General features: G+C 40.9%; 1 protein-coding gene across 2 annotated transcripts; it reads right to left on the bottom strand.

Moving 5' to 3' along the window:
- Positions 1–122: 122 nt before the first annotated feature.
- On the bottom strand, positions 123–19,335 carry GEMIN5 (gem nuclear organelle associated protein 5). Of its 2 annotated transcripts, none has more exons than XM_027468492.3 (28): positions 19,167–19,335; positions 18,879–19,033; positions 18,062–18,243; positions 17,140–17,291; positions 16,633–16,749; positions 16,310–16,442; positions 15,691–15,850; positions 14,852–15,064; positions 14,065–14,150; positions 13,524–13,618; positions 12,764–12,897; positions 11,563–11,636; positions 10,987–11,168; positions 10,751–10,890; positions 10,012–10,183; positions 9,530–9,757; positions 8,922–9,032; positions 8,377–8,505; positions 7,656–7,751; positions 7,220–7,357; positions 6,523–6,670; positions 5,857–5,976; positions 4,798–5,008; positions 3,852–4,109; positions 3,060–3,222; positions 2,044–2,620; positions 1,495–1,591; positions 123–767 (listed from the first exon to the last, which is right to left on the bottom strand). In XM_027468492.3, exons 1-28 carry the CDS (start codon positions 19,333–19,335, stop codon positions 612–614), a joined length of 4,596 nt encoding a protein of 1,531 aa, XP_027324293.3. In that variant the 3' UTR covers positions 123–611. The 2 variants fall into 2 exon arrangements, with proteins under 2 accessions (XP_027324293.3, XP_027324292.3); XM_027468491.3 differs by having other exon boundaries at positions 16,633–16,752.
- Between the last annotated feature and the right edge of the window lie 2 nt (positions 19,336–19,337).

Consider the following 19,337-nt stretch of genomic DNA (forward strand, 5'->3'; position numbering starts at 1 on the left):
CACAATACTTGCTCTATCTAGCATGTTCAATTTATGCTGTACTTAAAACAACAAAAAGACTTGTTTTTAAATGCACTCACCCTTGATTGACATCGATTTATATTCATCAAATTAAATGTCAATTCCTGCTTGTAGAAGACTTTATTTAGAGGAGGGAAAATAAATTCACAATGCTCCTAAGAACAATACTGGTTGGAGGGTCAGACTACTTAAAGGAACCATTATTTTTTTCTGGAGGGTGGCTCCTATTCTTCCTCTGCTGAAAGACTGATATAGCTGCTCAAAACTGTTTCTCTTAAACATAAATTCCAAGAGCTTTCCTTGGCTTAACTTCCAACAAATAAAAAAAGATAATACAAAAATCCTCTACTGTTTCAAGGCCACAGTCTACTGCTTTTCAGTTCTCTAACAGTCTCTTTAGTAGTAGTCGATGACCATGAGTGTCTGTATATAAACCTGATTTTTTTTGTATTTTTTTTCCAAAACCGTAGTCATCAGTAACCACATCCATAGAAACAAACCTTCAGTTGAAGGAAGAACAGCCTTGGCGGTGTTAATTGGTGTTAAGCAATTGAGGATAGCTCTGAGGAGCTGTGCCTGGTCCCAAAACGTCATGTCAAGAACTTCCCACCAGCCTTCTTGTAAACGTTAGCACTACCGTGTTTACGGAGGAGATCCAATGCCTGTTCACGGAGTTCAGGAGGACACTGGGATCCCATGTGAAGGAGTACAAGGCAACACTCCAGCACATCAGGGAAGGGATAGAACTGGAAGAAAAAAAAAGGTAAAGTGATGTCTGCTCTTTCAGTTAGAATAGTTCGACACGTTCAAGCAGCCAGCTCTAAAAACTGCTTTACAGTAGCCTTGGAAGAGACAGTCAGGAGTCAGATGGATTTTTTTTTCCTCTAGGACATTAGCACATTTAAGCAAGTTTGCTGCCTTAGGTAATCGCAGTGATAGTGCCTTTAGTTATCTTACAGACTAGAGAAGAGAGGGGACAAGGCAGACAAGGAGACATGGTTTTGCAGCACATGGTGTGGTTTCAGCAGTTTCTGATCAATACAGGTCATTTTATACTTGACATTCAAAACTCAACTATCAAACCTGTTTTTGCAAACATAGTAAGTATCAAGGGATTACTTCTAAAACACATCAGAAAGTGTCAGTCAGGATATTCCATTGAGAAGCTTTATCTGCACTCTCCAACAGCATGGAGACCTGTTAACTCTTAAAGCTGCCATAGCATCAATTCAGTGAAAAGGAGGATGATCCTGCTCATGTACGTGAGCCAGCCTGTATTTACACTAGCACTTAGACAGCAGAGTAAGACATCTTTGTCTTACAAACCTAGAGTGCAACTGTGGCACAGAGTCACTGCTCCTTACCTTATGTTAAAAAAAAAAAAAAAGGGTGTGGGGAGCATTATATGGTGAGACTGCCCTTACGAGAAGACTGTCTTCTTTCAGAACCATACTACCTCTTCTGAAAACTTACCTTTAAACTGTCTGGAAATTCTGCTAGTTTCTGCTTTGCTTCTAGAAGTCGCTTCGTTAGCTCAGGGAGGGTAATCGTTTCCTTTACTTCATCTTTACTGTCAAGAAAAGAGCAGGTGTAATGTAATGAATTACTGTTTGGCTTAAATGACTACACAGCCTCCCTACTGTAGTCAGAGCACAGGAGCGTTAGACAAGCGTTACACACACCCTTTAGTTCTTTCTTGCTGAAGTCCCAAATAATTGTTCAGCAAAGAGACAGCGCTGTTAGATCACGGTTTGTCCTTTTCATTATCCTCCCCTTTTTCAAGTTGCCCTGCTTACTCACTGTATCAACACAGCCTGTGCATCAGAAAGTTGTTGAGCTGTGTTAAATTCATGCATGTGGTGATGCCCCTGGGATATGCAAAACTTCTGAGCAGTAGTATGTTAAAGTGTCCCTGGGCAATGAGCTTGAGATTAGAGGGCATCTGAGCTAAACAAGAAACCCACTGCACAAACAAAAAAAGCAACACCTTTCAAACCCTTTGTTCACGTTCTGAAAGCTTACCCGTTTATCTGGCTCTTGTCAGAGCTTGGTTTATCTGATTCATTCTCTGAACTCTGCGGCACGTTGCCTTCCTGGATGCTTCCATTTGTGCTTTCCTGGAGATTGTTCCTCTGCTGCTGATGCTGGTGTATCATGTCTGCTAAAATCTGCTGGACCTCAGCTATATCTCTCTGCGTGTTCTGTAAAGCAGCAGTCGCTTCTGAAAGAAGCACTTTGCAGCCATTCAGTTTTGACTGTCTGTCTACCAAATCGACTGAGCTAGTTCTCGAGTCACTTTCTGGCTCACATCTCTGAAATTCGGTTGTACTGCTGAGATTTTCATCCATCTTAGTTGCAGTTTGATCAGGAGTATCTTCAGGAGAGGAGGGACCTGATACGGAACTCTGCTCAAGAGCTGGCTGCTCACTGGGACACAGCACAGGATCCAAATCAGTCTTTTGCAAGACTGTGGAATCTTTGGGTGGGTTCCACCACAGGTCATACAGCAGTCCATAAGCCGCGAAGCCCTCTAAACTTCTGCAAGCAGCCATGCTTTGAGAATTTGTGCTGTCCAGTTTGTCTCTCAGGTTCTCACAACCTAATAATGACCAAAAAAAAGGATTACAAATAGACTATAAGATCAAGAGCTGCAGGGGAAATGCATGACATGCTTTGGAGGAGAAAGAGAGGAACAGTCCAGATGATTTGTTAAGTATGAGAGGAACACAGCTTTCCCGTGTGCCCATTGCCCTTATGGATCAGAGCATGCTGGATTTCTAAGGTTACCAACACTGAGTGATGTTGCTGAGCTTCCTTCCAATCAGGAATTTTCATCTCCCAGTGGCCCTTGCACCACCCCGATTCCATAGACAATTAAACAAACTCAGCGTGGGAGCAGTACACTTCCAAAAGTCACGGGTTTCTTTATATATAGGAATATTTTACTCCTGATACTATGCCTAGTAATAAAAATGGGCACGTAGCTCTGAAGGTCCTCTTGTTTGTCAGTGCCAGGAGATGTACCAGAAAAGCCTTACCTTCAGGAAGGAAGATACTGCAAAGCTCTTGCATCAAAGTAAAATTGCCAGCATCGTAGCTGCGGGTCACAGCACCAAGAATACTTTTAACTGCTTCATTCCAAGCAGCAGCCTGATAGCTCAGTGCTGCAAGGGTCAGGTCATGGGAGATATGGAAAAGCACCTAGAGGAAGCAGCAGAGAGCACAATGAATAATTTTACTGCTAAGCATGAATGACTCACTGGTTAAAACCATTATAGAAAAGTCCAGAAGCACATGACTGACTCAAAAGCAATTTTCACAATGATGCAATTTACATAGTTTCCTTTATGTAGGAAATCAGAGCGCTTTTACATGACTTGCCACTGTGCTTGCATGTGTCCTACTAATTTGTACATCAAAAGTCAGTGACTCACTGAGGTCAGAGAGCTGCAGGAGCACCAGTTTATGACCAGACTTTCTGAACTCCAGGATATTTTGACAAGCACTCCTGCTTCTCCTGACAGTTCTACACAAAACCCCGTATCACTGCTGAGAATAGTCAGCTATGCCAGTCAGTCCCACCCAGCCAGCACGTCAGTGCTCACCACTGACGCCATACGTGAGTTCTTACCCTGTGCAGAAACAAACTGGTAGATATGGAAGCTGCCCCAGGTGCCTCTCATCTACCTCTCTCTGACTATAACCTCATCTTTTAGCAGGATGCAGAAAGCAGTCCCCTGGAAACAGCTCACCCAGCACCACAATATGTCTGTGTTTTACTGCACGTGCCGTAGCGAGGCTTAGTGTCTATACAGATCCAGTCCAATTACCTGTTTTGGGTGGGTGTTGCTCGTAGAAGGAGGATGCTCAATACTCCGTAGCTGCTCCTGTGCACATGTGGCTTTTTCAGCGGTGTTCATGCCCAGCTCCTTCTGCCACACTTCTATCACCATGTCAAAAAATGAAGCGTCTCTGTTCAGCTCCCAGCTGTGGTAACAGGGAGGCACAGGGCTCTTTCGGTTACAGGGATTTCTTTCACTAAGGCACTTGCAAAGCAGTTCGTTGAGGCAGAAAACAAGTCTTTGCCCCTTTAAAAAGAGGGAAAAAAAAAGCATTGAGCTGTTGCAAAATGAAAAACAATCCCTTACTGACTACAGAAGTGGTCAAAGTTAAAAACGTGGCTAGTAGCAGCTTGCTCGTGATGGTGCTTCACAACAGCAGCTACCAAAGAAAAGTACTGACAGACTGAGAGGCTCTAAGGTCAGAAGGAAGCCTCAAAATGAGTTAAAGTAACCTTCTGCTTCACAATCCATATAACAATGAATTCCTGGATTAAACCTGTAATAGCAGATGGAGTTACAGTGAGCACGTTCATTATGAATGACTTGAATGACACTGAACACCTTTTACCTCTTTCTTCTGATTAGTATTATGTACTGATAATAAATAAATTAAAATGAATCTGAGTAAGAAAATGCAATACATCATTAACAAAAAAAAAAGAAAAAAAAAACACAGAAAAACCTCCACTACCTCTCTTACATACCTAATATGCACAGAGCCTATGTGCCTCTCCACCACATGTCCTTTTCCTCTGCAAATATGCATTTATTTATTTAAGTATTATCGCACAAACTTTTACCAATTATTTTGAGGCAAAACCCATTCAGGGCTTCCTGTGGATTGTTAATATATGGGCAGAGGTACAAAGTTCATCAAGTTAATCTGGAGAGAGACAATGCTAAAATGAAGTGGAAAGGAAAGAACCAGACTCACAAATAATGTTTTCTGTTGTTGAAGGACCTCCTGAGCTCCAACCCAGTTTCTGGATAACAGCAGCTCTTGGGCACATCTGAAAGACAAACTTGCCGACAATTCCTCCTCTCCAGATATCAGAGCAAGCTCAGCAGCAGCTTTAAGGGATGTCACATCCCCCTTTTTTGCCAACACCTTAACTGCATCATAGGGTGAGGAAGCTCCCAAATAACTGAAGAGATACAAGCAAATTGATCTCAGGTTAGTACTAAGATACCACTTCGAAATTGCATTGCAATAGTTCTAGCACAAACTTACAAATGAAGATAAACTTTTATTTTCCACAAGGAGTCAGAGTTCTCATCACTTTGCTTTAAAAAAGGTTGCTAGAGACAGAGGTGCCTGATCCAATGCAAAGCTCCAGAGGGAAAGTGACACATCCTACTAGTCTGGATGGTGGGACACACGCCATGCATGGCTTAGAAGAGTAATACAATAAACAGATTCAAGAGACAAAAATTAGTGCATTTGTCCAGATTCCAGGTGAATCTTTTCAGAAGTGTAAACACTCCAAAAATGCCAGAGCTACAATCAACATCAAGCAAATCCAGTACAGTAGTCCAAGCCAATATATTTCAAGCATAATTAGTAATTTTGGTAGTCACAAATTTGAAACATTCTAATTAGAGGAGGGAGACCCACTGATTAGGATGTTAGCTAAGGCAACAAGAAACTCAAGTCAATTGTTGCACTGCATATTTCCAGTAGAAAGGTTAGAATGCTCATACAGATTTTTTGCATACATCTTAATTTTAGTCTTGTCTAGACGAGTTTTCCAAGACTTCCACTAATGTCTCTGAGAAGAGGTGGCTGCACTATAGCATGGAATTTGGGCCTTCTGCTCTGAACTGCCCCCTGGCGCTTCTTTTCATACTGCACTACAGGGAGTCAGTTTAGTGAGATCAGCCTCAGAAAGCACCTTAGACAAATAATGAACAGGCCAGTCATCAGATCCTACTGCTAAGAAGTCAAGCGTTTCAGGTATTAAAACAATTCTGTCTTCTTACCAGTAACACTTACCATTTGGCAGCCATGGAATAATGACCATCTTTCTCTAACAGAGCTGCCCAACTGGTGTAGAGATCCTTCAGAATTGGATCTTCTGGACGCAACCTGGCCTTAGCAATTACAATTGCTTCCCTAATGCACATAAGAGAAACCGGACAGAAAAGTTGATTGACTGTATAAAAACCAAATACCTCCTCCTTTTGTAAGGGAAGTTTATCTTGCACTTAAAAAGAAACTGCCTCAAGTATTTTATGTCCAAGATCAAAAAAGAAAACTGGTCTCATTAGATCAGAAAACCAATGCCATTACATCTGAGATCCTATCTTATTTAAAAAGCACCCAACACTTTGAGAAGCTCCAGAACACTAACACCTGTATCTGGCTACGCAATCCACCATGGGGAACATTCTACAGAAAACGTTTTAATTCAAAGTAAACAAGAACTATGTTGTTTTATTCTATTCTTTTTCAGTTATTGTGTCTTAAGCATTAATATGTAGCGCAGCAGGTAATTTTTTTTACATCATACTTGTATGTAGAGTTGGTAACTTCCCTATAAATACTCTTATGCAGCTCCCACGGTGCAGATGTTACAGCACAATGGCTGTAACCCACAACCATCAAAGGAAATCTACCCCACTAGAAAGTACCAAAATCTAAATATAAATATACAACAACCTGTAAAAATGATTCACTTTCAGGAGCTCAACAGCCTCATATACTTTATGGATGGACAGGAGATGGGAGGCAGCTTTCACATATTGCTCCTGAAAGCACAGCTGCTTCGCAAAGGCTTCTACTGTCCAAACCCAAGCCTGATATCCAACTGCAAAAGAAAAGGCAATACAATTTACATGCAAAGTTTTAAGACTGAAAGAATTCCTGCAAGATTGACATAATCACTAGTTTCTTCAACATGTAACTTTTCTCTGCCCCATATTAGTGTTTTTGTTGTTGTTTTTTAATCATTCTAATACAAACTACTGAGGAAACGGGACAGGTAAAAGCTTGGACTTGAACACAACTGTTAAGACTTCAATATCACAAAAAGGTATTTAAACCAACAGCAAGCCAGAGGGACTGCTACCAGCTTTAAGTACCAACTTTATCCTTGTAAGTAATGCCTGCTCCTCTGAGAAGTCCCAAAGGAAATAACTTTATTTTCTCCTACAGCAACCTAAGGGTGCTTGTGGGAACATCCAGGTCTTTTCCTCTGTCATAAGCAGGATTTGTGTTTGACTTTTGTCATCATGCAGTTAAAGAAGCAACTTCTTTCCAATCCAGAAAAACCATGAGTTTCCAACTCATGAAATCATAATGCAGTGACCCTTAGCAGCTAATTCAACCTACTTATGTGTTACAAGAACAAACATACCCATAGGCGAGATTGCTACCAGCTGGTCTGTCAGCTCTCCCCTCTCAGCAGCTGCCTGGAGGACGCCCTTCATATCTCCTTTCCACAACATGAGCTGCTGATAGAGCTCAGGATGTCCATTCTCCAAGTGATATTTTCCTGTTTGAAGTAAACACACTTCCTAGTTACCTATTGGTGTGAATGCAACAGTGTTATTCACCATGGCAAAATACATTGGCAAAAATGAATTTGTTCTGGCATAAGACATTGCAGATTTGCATCTGAAAGCCATAAAAACTGTTTGGGAAAAGCAAGTCTTTTGTTCTCTTCACAAAGACCTGCATTCTCAAACCTACACTGTGCTCTGCAGTAAAGAAAATTCAAGCGTTTTTCCTAATCTGTTTTCTCCTTGAATGTCACAGTGACAGTGTCAAATTGGTCTCATTATTCCATTTACCTTCCACATCAATCATGTTGTGCAGAGAAGCTCTGTCTGCGAAGAGCCCCAGGTGGATACGATCCCCGAGGTCAGGGGACACTTCTTCATTATGATCTAACACAGATAAAGAGAATGAACATTCAAGATTTGATACAACACAGGGAACTAGGACCTGCCAAGTCACTGTTCTGCTCCACTACACTCAACTATAGCAAATATCCGTGTCTTCCACTTTCTTACACATACAGGGATTTAACACGTGCTCACATTCACAGATCATTACTCAGAATTTGTTTCTGAGCTCGATTAGAAGGACTATGTGTGAGCAGAACGTTTATTCCAAATCAAACATAGCAAGTTCCCTTGCATTCGCTGAGTCTAAGGAATCACACCGTGAAAATAAAAACATCTTCCACATGGCTTATTTTCTCCTGCACATGTTGTGCTTCTGAAGGTGAAAAAAATCTTTGCAGCTCTACAGACAATTTTACCCCTACCTCCACTATACAGGATCCTACACAAAACTTGTCTGGAGCATCTACAGAATGCTGAAACACTTCAGGAGAAGCGAGATAGGAGGCTATAACCAGTTGCACAAAGGCCAAAATACTCAAAAGTTAATGCCTACTGGTCCAAATCAAGTCCTTAGACACTTACTTCTGAATACTTTGGAGCAGTTACCCCCTAAGTATTTTACCCAGTTGATCAGATGGAGGAAGCTGCAGTTTAAGATCAATACCTTTGGTTTTCAGACATGTAGCCAGCCTCAAGCAGTCCTGATGCAATTCATCTTTTGATCTGTGATCCATGGATGTGGTGAAGGGTAGAATAGAGCGAGGCTTCTTCTTCTTCAGAGAGGCATCAAAAACTGAAAAATCAGTCACATTTTAGTCCATGCTGCACAGTTACAAGTCTACAGCAGAGCTCTCAGAAATACTCAACAACAACCCTGTTCCTTAAATATGAAAATAAAAAGTGCATTCTCAAATGCCACCCGCATCTCTTTTATGACAATTCTAACATTTCAACACTGATCATTTAGCATATTTTTCTGCCCATCTTGCCTGGACAAGAACTAGCAGCTACAAGGCAGGATCTCAGCCCACATTAAACACCAATTGACCTGACAAGCAGGGAAAATAAAAGAAGAAAACTGAAACATTACAGAGATTTTAAGAGATTCTCTCTTTCTTCACCACTTATTTGGTGTCTTATTAAGAAGGGAAGCTACAGCCAAACTCCATTCTAGCAGTCCCACATCAAAGCAATCTGAAACATACTAACTTGGTTTCTCTTTAGGTGGATCTTTTTTCACGGGAATGGCTTTCTGGGTAACAAAAGGCTTTGACAAACTGAATGGAGATTCAGATGCAGATGAAGATACATCCTTGGATGCTGTGGAGTTAAGTGATTAAAAAGTGATTAAAAAAGGAAAAACCCATAGAAAGATACCTGACATACACATTCTGTAACAATAATTTAAAAATACAAAGAAAATAAGCTTTGCTTTGCCATACAACTGAATAGTATTTTAGGGAAAGTAAATAAGAAGAAAATGTTACAGAACTGTCAGAATGCTAAGGAAGATGTCAGAAGGCACTAATGAAGGTCTATCATTACAAGACTTATCATCAGAAGGCAACACTGACCAAAAATGATGCTTTTTCAAGACATGGTTAATTTTGTTCACTAGTCCAGAATCTCTTAAAGACAAATAGTCCCAAACTAGTTTATAAAATTATGATTTCAGAACACCTTTCCTATTTCCTTCAAGTGGACTACTTCAATAAAACAACATTATGAGAAAATCCTGCATGAAAGTACTAAGCTTGCTGATGCCCTGAAGGCTGAGCAGTCTGGGAACCATTAAACTAAGACAATTTAATTATTACCAGGTGTGGAAACTTTATCAGGCAACTCCATCTCCCGAGCTTCTTTTTCTCCTTCATGGTCTGACACTCCATTTTCCTCTAGCAATACATCCTTCACGCTCTCATCTCCATTCGCGACATCACTTAGATCCTGTTTGGCTGGACTCTTTCCTATAGGCTTTTTCTTCTTCTTGGCTTTGACTTTTGGTTGGATACTTCTTTTTTTCTCTAATTCTATACTTTTTTTGCCTATAAAGGTCACAAAAATTACTTTCATATTATTTGTAGAGATTTTTAGTGTACAAGCTGTCTGCCTCCCAAAATCAACATTTAGTTTTCCAATAGGGATACGACTCTATTTAAAACTGGAAAGTTTACCCCTGAAGGGGTAGCAGGCAGGCTTGAATTTAACATAAAAACTTTACTACTATTTCATGGCAACCCTCTATTTCCCAGCTCCCACATCCTCTTCAGGAAAGGATCTTTTGTTTGAATATACTTACCCTGAGGTGGCCGTGTATGTTCCTGCTTTGAGATGTACCACTTGTGAACATAAAAGTCATCAGCTCCAGTATAAACAGAATCTGAATCCACTGGTGACCACTGCACACACAGTAGCCGGCCCTGGTGACCTCGATAGTTGCAGAGTGGCTCTTCCTTCATAACATCCCATACCTTATGAACCAGAAAGAAACCCAATTACTCAAGAAGTCTCATCTTCCCTTAAAACCCTGCATTTCCTCTTCAGTGATTTGCATTTTATGATCTTCTCTATTAGTGAGCTGCAGATATATTTCAGTTACCGATAGGTAAATGGAGAAAACTCAAGAGCTTGCTTTGTTCGCAGTGATAGATCTGTGTAGTATCTTTCTTTTTTAAAAGATCCAAAAATGCTAATACGAAAACAGTAACAACTGGACTTAGAAATCAGTTTGTGAGGCACAAAAACACATTCACTGACCAGCTTCTCTCTACAAATTCTCATAAGTCTGCACTAAAAGCCTTCTTTGCAACATTCTCATTTGTGCAGCGTATAGGAAAACCAGAAATAAACATAAGGCAAAATGTATCTCTCATTTTCAGCTATCCAGAATGAGATTGTTGCCAGGGGAAAACATGCACTCATTAAGCAAGTTAAGTTCACAAAAGCTTTGTTGTTCACTCAGCTGGGTTCTAAAATACTGCAGAATGGATGATTTGAAAGCAAAACAAATACATTTCTGAGTGGCTGCAGAGCAATACCTGTGCAGTGCCATCATAACAAGCTGATACCAGTCTGCCCTCATGGTGGGGACTCCACGAAAGACTTGTGATTTTAGCTGTGTGCCCCGACAGAGTTCGAAAAGGCTCTGTTATTGTCAAAGGACTTTCTGAAGTGTTCTCTGAAAGAAGAAAATGATAAGTATGGCTGGCAATACAAACCAGGAATAGAGCAAATCAAGATGCCAAGACTTGGAATATAATCTGCAATCTATTACCTACGACACTCTTCAGATTATGCACATAAATAGTGGCATTGACTGAGCCTGAAGCTATCAAGTAACTCAGCTCTGGCTGGCTCCCATGCTCGTGATGCCATCGAATAGCGTTAATCAGTTTATGATGCTGCTGGATAGTGCAGAGCAGCTTCAAGCTTGGAGCCTGAAATATTTCAATTGACCTGAAATGTAAGAACAGCAACATAAGAAATTTATGTCAGAGAAAATGGGATTTTTTTCTTGTTGTTATCCTGCATAAAAACGACAATCCATGAAAAAGAATAGCTGAATTAGTTTTTCTTTTCCAGATTCAAGTCACACCCTGGTTTAATATACAAGAAAGCGTGTTTCAATCAGAGTAGATCCTTGTAAAAATGACCTAACGTGATGTTGTGGATTCTCAATGTCACAAGCAACTACACTAAACATCAGCAAAGAATGCTGTATTATCACAATTCAGGCACACAGGCAATGAATCAAGAGACAAACCAGAATAACAAAAATACTTTTGCTTCACTAGAGTGACTCGACTCAGGATCAGCACATACACAACCTTAACCTACAAACAAAACATACCCATCCTCATTGCCAAGAGCCAAGAGTTTTCCATCTGGTTTCCAGCTAATCTCTGTACGTGCAGGCAGTTTGTGCTGTGGAAAGAAGACACAACTATTACCAACAATCACACAAACTCTTAAGTCTCTTTTGGATGCATTTAACAGAAGACTGGCAACTGGACAGAGTTACGATTACCCTGCAAAATGGAAGTCACAAAACTGCTGGTTGAGTGATGTAGCAGTGACATAAGCTCAAGCAATTAAGAAGGACTGCAAAATGATGCAAGTACCAGTGATTATTTTTATCAGTTCAGTGAAATGTCTCAAAGGAAGTCTGTCTGGATTCCAATAAGACATTAACACTCAATTCTCCTTATGCTCTGTAGAAAGCCCCAGACTTTCTAAGAAAATTCTACTACCCTTCAAAAGAAATCAATGTTTACTGTAATTCTTCCTATTCTTTCTAGTTTGGATGCAAGTGACTTGCAGTACAACTATGATTTAGATGCCTAAAAATGATTATTTCATTGCTTATGACACTAGTCTCTTAACTTCCAGCTAGTCTTTTACTCAAGCATGAAGCTACAACCTAGCTGACATAAATCAATATAGCCTGACTGACTTCAGTTGATTTATGCTGTCTTACAGCAACTGAAGACTTAACCCACTTCACTTTCTTTATCCTTTCAACTAAGAAATGACTGAATCATACCAAAGAGCTAGTTATGGTCAGCTATCCCCAACTGATCTGCATTAGCAGAAGTGTAACAGGAAATAGACTCCTGCAGAATCATGAATGCCTTTACTTACTGCTATGTTTATTTTAAAAACTGAAAAAGTCAATGTTTGCAACAAAAGAACCAGAGAAATTGAGGTAGTTAACCCATGCATGCCCACCACGCAGTCTAAGCTATGACATCACTCAGGATATTACTTCAGCTGTGTTGAAACTGGAAAGCTCTGTATAAATCAATTAAAGAGCCATGTACAGCTTTATAAAAGAAAAATAGAAAGGTAAGTAACTCGTTCCAGGAACAGATGTGCCATGTTGACACTGGGGAAGAGAAGACTCTTTCAGTGGCAAACACAAACTGTCTAAAGTGTTTCACGGGTAGAGATTAAGGGTTTTATTTATTTTTTGTTACAGATTCATCACGGAGGCTACAAAAACTATGACACGGTTACTGCAGATCCATAGAAAAAGACAAAATCATACTCACTTTGATTGAATTAGTGTCTCTGATGACCTTGTTGATGTCATTTGCCTCCCCACTAAGCTTCCAAGGGTTGTGTTGAAAAACAATACCTTCTCCAGCACAGCTATATAAAGTTACAGAGGGTTGTTCACCTTCTCCTGTTCAACAGGGGAAATGACTAAATATATTATGTTGTTCATTAGTCTTAGCAAAAGCAATTACTCCCACTATAAATCAAATGTTATTTTAAAAAGCTGTATAAGTGCTTTGATTGCCTGAGATGTAGCAGCAACAAATTCTCACAATAGAATCCTCTGAAATGACCCCTTATTTCTAGGTATCTCCATAGTACAATCGCTTCACATATTTACACTCCCTTTAAAGCTTGGTCAGTGGAAAAAAGAAACAAGCTGTATAAGAGTAGCTACTGGCACTGTTCTGTTTAGTCTGAATGGTAGAAACATACCTATGGAGCTACAGAACCCATATCTGACCCTAAACAATTACAACAGAGAGCCCATGCAGTTACTTCTTTGTAATACCCTGAGATAAGTGCAGAGGTGCTGTACTCTACTCCCACTTACTTCCTTTAAAGCTACTGGAATTCAAAAACTAGAACAGATTGTTTTGCTCCGTTGCAAAACTATTAACGATTCCTCTAGCAGAACACACCCTGAGTAGCTTGAAAGGATGGCTACCAAGCAAAGGATGGTGTGCCAATTTCATGGCATCTGTGGGCTCTGTGCAGATGTCCTACTTTGTCACGAGACATTGCAAGACTCACCAGAAGACAGAGGTGGAGTTGGAGGCCCCCAGGCTAGTGTGTACACAGTCTTCTTGTGGTAAGTACTGGAGATCTGAGGCGGCTTGTTCTTTGCACTGGGCAGGAATATAAGGAAGAAGGGGTAATCAAATTTCAGCAAAGGGAAATACAGATGAAAATAAAATAATCAAAGCACTGTATTCCAGTGGTGAAAATAGACACTGCCTTCTGTAGGACAGTACTAGAAACAGAACAAAACTGTCTTGATGAACTGCACATGCATGTTGCTCTTCATTTTCTGATAACATCTTTCTAGTTAAAGATTTCCTTGACTGATGACCTCCAAGAGGTGATGGTTATGCAATTTGAGCAAGGTTACTTAAGAGCTACCAGACATAATGAAGAGATGAAAAGATACACTGAAAATCCATCTGACTGCTTTTAATTTAATCCTATCTCTTACCTAATACAAACATATACCTCAGGAATGACCATATCACCTAATGCATAGTGACATACCAGCAAGATCTGACACTAATGAACTAGAAAGCTTCTTTCTTACCTGCTGGAAAAGGTGTCAAATATGCCAACTTTTCCATCATCTGTTCCAAAAGCCAAGCAACCTTCCTTAGTTGGATGCCACGATAACTGCAAGAAAATGAGAAAGGAACCCAAAATTACACAAGCCACAGACAATTTATTTTTAAGTAATAAACAAAAAGTTAAACATCGAAACTGATAAGCAAGCACTGTCTCTTATATCCACTCTTCCAACTATAGCCACTTGATTTGATCACTCCACAATGAGTATCAAAGACTCTCCCCATATCAGTTATTGGGACAAGACGAAAGGTACTAAAATCATTAAAATACTACTTGATATCTACATTAAAAAATAGAAATGGGGGATACTGTAGGACAATGAGAAATCTTTTGGCACAAACAAGAACAACTACCATGTTTTAAGGCTGCCACCTTTTACCAGACCAGATTAGCCTCTGGCAAATCACTAGTCATACCCAACCTGAAGATATCCATGTCGGGCTTTGTGCATGTCATAAACCTCCCAGCAGAGCAAGAACCATGGATGAAGCAAGAAACAATCACAAAGGTGCATAAAAACAAAAACGCGAGGAAGTTTCTAGAGCTGTGAAAAGGTCTGAAAGCGTGTTGCTTGATTCCAAAATGTACTGTATACCAGAATAATTGAGCACAAAACGCATAAATTAGCTTTATATGCATTTGGTTGGGAAAAACCTTTTTCAGAGTGAAAGACATTCTTCAATGAGAAAAACAGAATAAGAGGAAGAAAAGAGACAAGAAAAAAAGGGAATCAAAAGCACACTTACTGCTGTAACCTTGGATTTTATGCTTTGCCAGAAGGTTTTAACGTCATAGATATTGCTCATGGACAAAGTATTCCAGACACGGATCATGCTGTCCCCAACACCAATGGCAAGGCAGCCTGGGTCCACAGGGGAGAAGGCAAGACTATAGACAAATCCCCCAAGCGAGGGCATTGTCCAGCTACAATCAAGAGTTGATAGGTCCCAGCACTTCACCTAAAGAATATTTAAGGAAGAATAAATGGTAAATGTAGTGACCGGTATGACACGGAAAAAACAAAGCGAGAGGAAGTGAGGGGAAGAGTCAGAGGGTCAAATTCAAGACAATGTATGCCATTTCCACCCAGGGGAGTACATCACAAACGGCTGTAATAATTGGAAGACTGTAATGGAACAGACAAAATGACTATGCTTTAATAATATGGTCCTCTTTTGACCTCAAAACAGGAGGCTCTCTGCTGCTTGTAAACGGCAAACAAAAACAACAAAAAAACAAACTTCAGCTTGTACAAGTCAGTACTATAAATGAATTTAAGAAGGAAAATAAAGCCACATTAAAGTGGCATACACAGAAAGACCATGGTAAGCTCTCATTATTTAATGTTTACCATTCAAGTCCAGAGGGGGATAATCATTTGGTCCATGATGGTAGTAAACGCTTGATCTTACAAACTAACAAAAACACACACAGTCTGTGCTCAGAACAAATTTTAAGCCATGTTATAAAATGCTGAGATAAACCCACTTTAAGAGAAAATATACAGCCAGAAAAGGGGCAGTTTCACTCAGTCATACTGTATAGCCACTGCTATTTTTACATTAATTTCAAGATGGGTTCTTACATCTCTATCCATTGAAATGGAAAAAAGCAGCTCTTTGTCTTGATGCTTCACGGAACACAGATTGAACACAATACGGGAATGATTTTGTCCTTCTGAAGATCCTAAAAGTGTCCACTTGCGTTTTCCAGGTTGGGTCAAATCCCAGAGCAGCAGTTCTCCTCTGTAAAATTTAAAGTGTATACTTCATTATTCACTTCAGAAGAATAACACAGGTTGTTGATGGTAACACGTGAACACGCTACAAGAGTAAAAGTAATGCCATACTAACTCTAGACACACATGCGCTACATGTCCCTATACACAGATATACAAGACCCTATAGATACCCATACCTAAGCACACTGAAGACTGACATGCCATTTTCTCCCATTAAATGGGCAAAACCACAATCAGTACCATTAGCAGTTGATACTCAGATTATAAGATAAATAATGGGACAAATAATACTGTTCTAGAAGTCTGAACTCCCACTTTAACTCTTGGCCCGTCCTGTCTCCAGCTAGATCAACAAAGGAAAAAGATGGGAGAGTCAGTGTTTCCTACCCAGTTCTTCCTTCAGTATTGAATAAATTAACCTACAGTTACTGTCTGTACCCAAACTGCTGTGTGTCCTACTTACCCAAAGGAGCTGGATACAATTTCTGTGGAACGACCAGAAGGCCAATGAACAGTCAGCCAAATACGCTCTTTGACAGCAGGATCAATAGCTCCACCTCTTCTCTTTGTGGGTGGCAACTTCAAAGTCATAACACCTATGGAACCAAAAGGGATCATCTAGACCTTGTACATCAAAATCTGACAGAAAAAGAAGTCCTGTAAATCTGAAGCTTTAAGCACACTCCCCACACTTTAAACTATTGGGTTACAAATGAAACCTGAACTTAGAGAGGAGCTCTTCCCCCATATTGCTATTGTTTATCTCACAGTATTAATCGTACTTACTTCTGCCTCTAGTACAGCTCCATATTCGTATGGTCTGATCTTTGCTTCCTGAAGCCAGGTAACAACCTTTCTTCGTGGTTGCATCTTGACTCAGCTCCCCATTTGGAACTTCACCTGCTTCTGAAGGAAATACCACAGAAGTGAAATTATTATGCTCTAAAATTCAAAGCTCTGTAAAAATTACCTGAAAATACATTGCTCTGTATCAGAAAATAATTGAACTCAGCAGTTGTCTCTGATTAGCTACTTACTGACTTTCTATGGATAAGGAATTCAGTTCTCTAGAAAGAATCATAGAATCATAGAATATCCTGAGTTGGAAGGGACCCTTAAGGATCATCAAGTCCAACTCTTGACACCGCACAGGTCTACCCAAAAGTTCAGACCATGTGACTAAGCGCACAGTCCAATCTCTTCTTAAATTCAGTCAGGCTCGGTGCAGGAACTTAGAAGGACATCTAAGTGAACTAAAAAGCACTTCACAAACTATTAATCACTTCTACATACCTTGGACTTCATCTTGCCAAGCAGGTAACCTTTCTTCACCTGGCACAGGGCACCAGGCCAGACAATGTATTTCATCGTCATGACCTCTTAGCCTATGAAGAATTTCTTTTTTCCTGCTGATGTCAATTACAATCACCATGCCATCCTTGTAGCTAAAAACAGAGATTTCAATTAAAAACTAGATTCTTGGATCCTTGTGGAATATCATCTAACCTGACTGCCAAGCTATTTAACAGGATCACTATCTCCGTATTACAAATAGAGATGTCAATTTACAAGCAATATGAGAATAGCTGTCAACTCTGGCTTAAGCAGAGCACTGGCATACATACAGCTGCCTTCTCTTCAAGACGTGCAACCACACAGCACATTTGGCTTCAAGAAAGACACCAATTTAGTAGCAATACAGCTCTCAGAAATTTAAAAATTAACAGTGGCTTTTATAAAAGGAACATGTTTTCTTTACCACAAGTTACTTCCATTCCCTTACTTCTCTTGTGTTTGTTATCCCTCAAGAGAACTGTATGAAGTCTAAAGGGCTTTCAGGTTCCATACAGTCTCAGGTTTGCAAAGGACGGGAATTGCAACGATTGACAATGGCCTAATAAAAACTACACAACTCTATTCAGATAGTAAGCTACAGATAGTTCAGAAGTAAGCTACAATAGGATAAACACCAGTGAAGTCTATTCAAGAAATATGAGTTTTCAGTAACTTCAGGGTTTCAAACCAAACCCGGTCCTGTGAATTGTTACAGAATTCTACATCTTGCACATTTGCTAATCAAAATGTTATTTCTAAGTTGTTGTATGCCAGAAGAAAAAAAACAGCCAACAAAACCTCTTAAAAATAACCTTAAAATTGTGCAGCAAAATATCCAAACAAGAATCTTTCAGGAGAATGGGAAGCAAAGCATATTTACCCAACAGCCACGAGGTTTTCATTATGAGGAGAACAAGTGAGACAAAAAATTGTCCGAGGCTCTGGGAAGAATTGCTGGCTGTCGCTTCTGCTATGCCAGTAACAAACAATTATCCCTTTTTCATCACCGGATACAACCAAATCTTTCACAAGGGGTGACCAGTGCAACGCTGAAACTGCATTCTGAAGAAAGACAAATGAATACATTTAAGGCTGTCTAGTATGCTTGGCCACTGAATTTATTTTATAGGTGGTTTAAAGAATTAAAGCACAGAATAAAACAAAGTGCATTTAGCAGTGGTTTCTTTTGGATGGAAAACAGACAAGGATACTCTAACAGCTTGCCTTCATTCACGACCTAGAAATTGTGTAACACTGCACAACTAGCAGAAAATACTGTGAGCACTCCCCAGTTATCAGTTGGGTTAACTCTAAACTTTTTCAATTATTTTGGGCTTTTGCACATTTGACTGATTTGCCAGCATCCTGAGACACAACAGCTGTCCATGTGTATGTTTTTACCCCTGTCCTGTGTGGGATGATAACTTGCTGAAAAGATTTGAGGCAGGCAGGGTCTGGATGAGTGGCATTGAGCACGTGCTACAAGCACAGGCATGCTCCCAAAGCTCTGATGACTGCTTGAGGGTGTTATAACAACACCACAGACCTAAGGCTAGGACAAAAACCTGCCCAGGAGCATTCACTCACCCCTTCTAACTTCACCACCTGGGGATTCTCCCTCGGGTTAGGGTGAGACCCTGACCTTTAGGGTGAGACCTGAGGTATAAAAGGGCGGCTTTGGGCCTCTTAACTCCCACCTGGTGCAGGTCGTGCTCCGCCAGCGGGCCCAGGCTGTCGGCGTCCCACAGCTGCACGCTGCCGTCGTCGGAGCCGCTGGCGCAGAGGCCGCCGTGCGCGGGGTGCCGGCAGAAGGCGAAGGCGGCCACCCTGTCCGTGTGCCCGAGCAGCTCCCCTGCAGCGACACCGAGGCGAGCCCCGTGAGCACCCCGAGCCTCCCCAGTGCCCCCTCATCCCCCTCCCCAAACCCCCTCACCCCGTGAGGCGAGGTGAGGGGAGCAGCGAAGCCCCCCGCTTCACCACGGTACCGTAAAAGGCGGGCGCGGCGGGGCTGCTGACATCCAGCAGGCAGATGCGGTGCCTGGCGGCGAAGCCGAAGAAGCGGCCGTCGGCGCTGGTGTCGCTGCAGCGGCTGCAGTACCAGTTGGGCGAGGCGGGCAGCACCCTGCCCGCTGCCGTCCCCGCCGCCGCCGCCATCT

This window comes from Anas platyrhynchos, chromosome 14 (assembly GCF_047663525.1).
Source record: "Anas platyrhynchos isolate ZD024472 breed Pekin duck chromosome 14, IASCAAS_PekinDuck_T2T, whole genome shotgun sequence".
NCBI lineage: Eukaryota > Metazoa > Chordata > Aves > Anseriformes > Anatidae > Anas > Anas platyrhynchos.

Bases quoted from the DNA above. Each gene is read 5' to 3' on its own strand.
- GEMIN5 (XM_027468491.3), bottom strand. From the start codon at position 19,335: ATGGCGGCGGCGGCGGGGACGGCAGCGGGCAGGGTGCTGCCCGCCTCG. The intron at 10,184-10,750 runs GTATTGCTCTGC...CTGGTTCATAAG, and splicing joins GTTATGATGGCACTGCACAG to GTATGGGATGTTATGAAGGA. The intron at 7,752-8,376 runs GTATTGATCTTA...TATCTGTGTTAG, and splicing joins TACATGTCTGAAAACCAAAG to ATCATAATGAAGAAGTGTCC.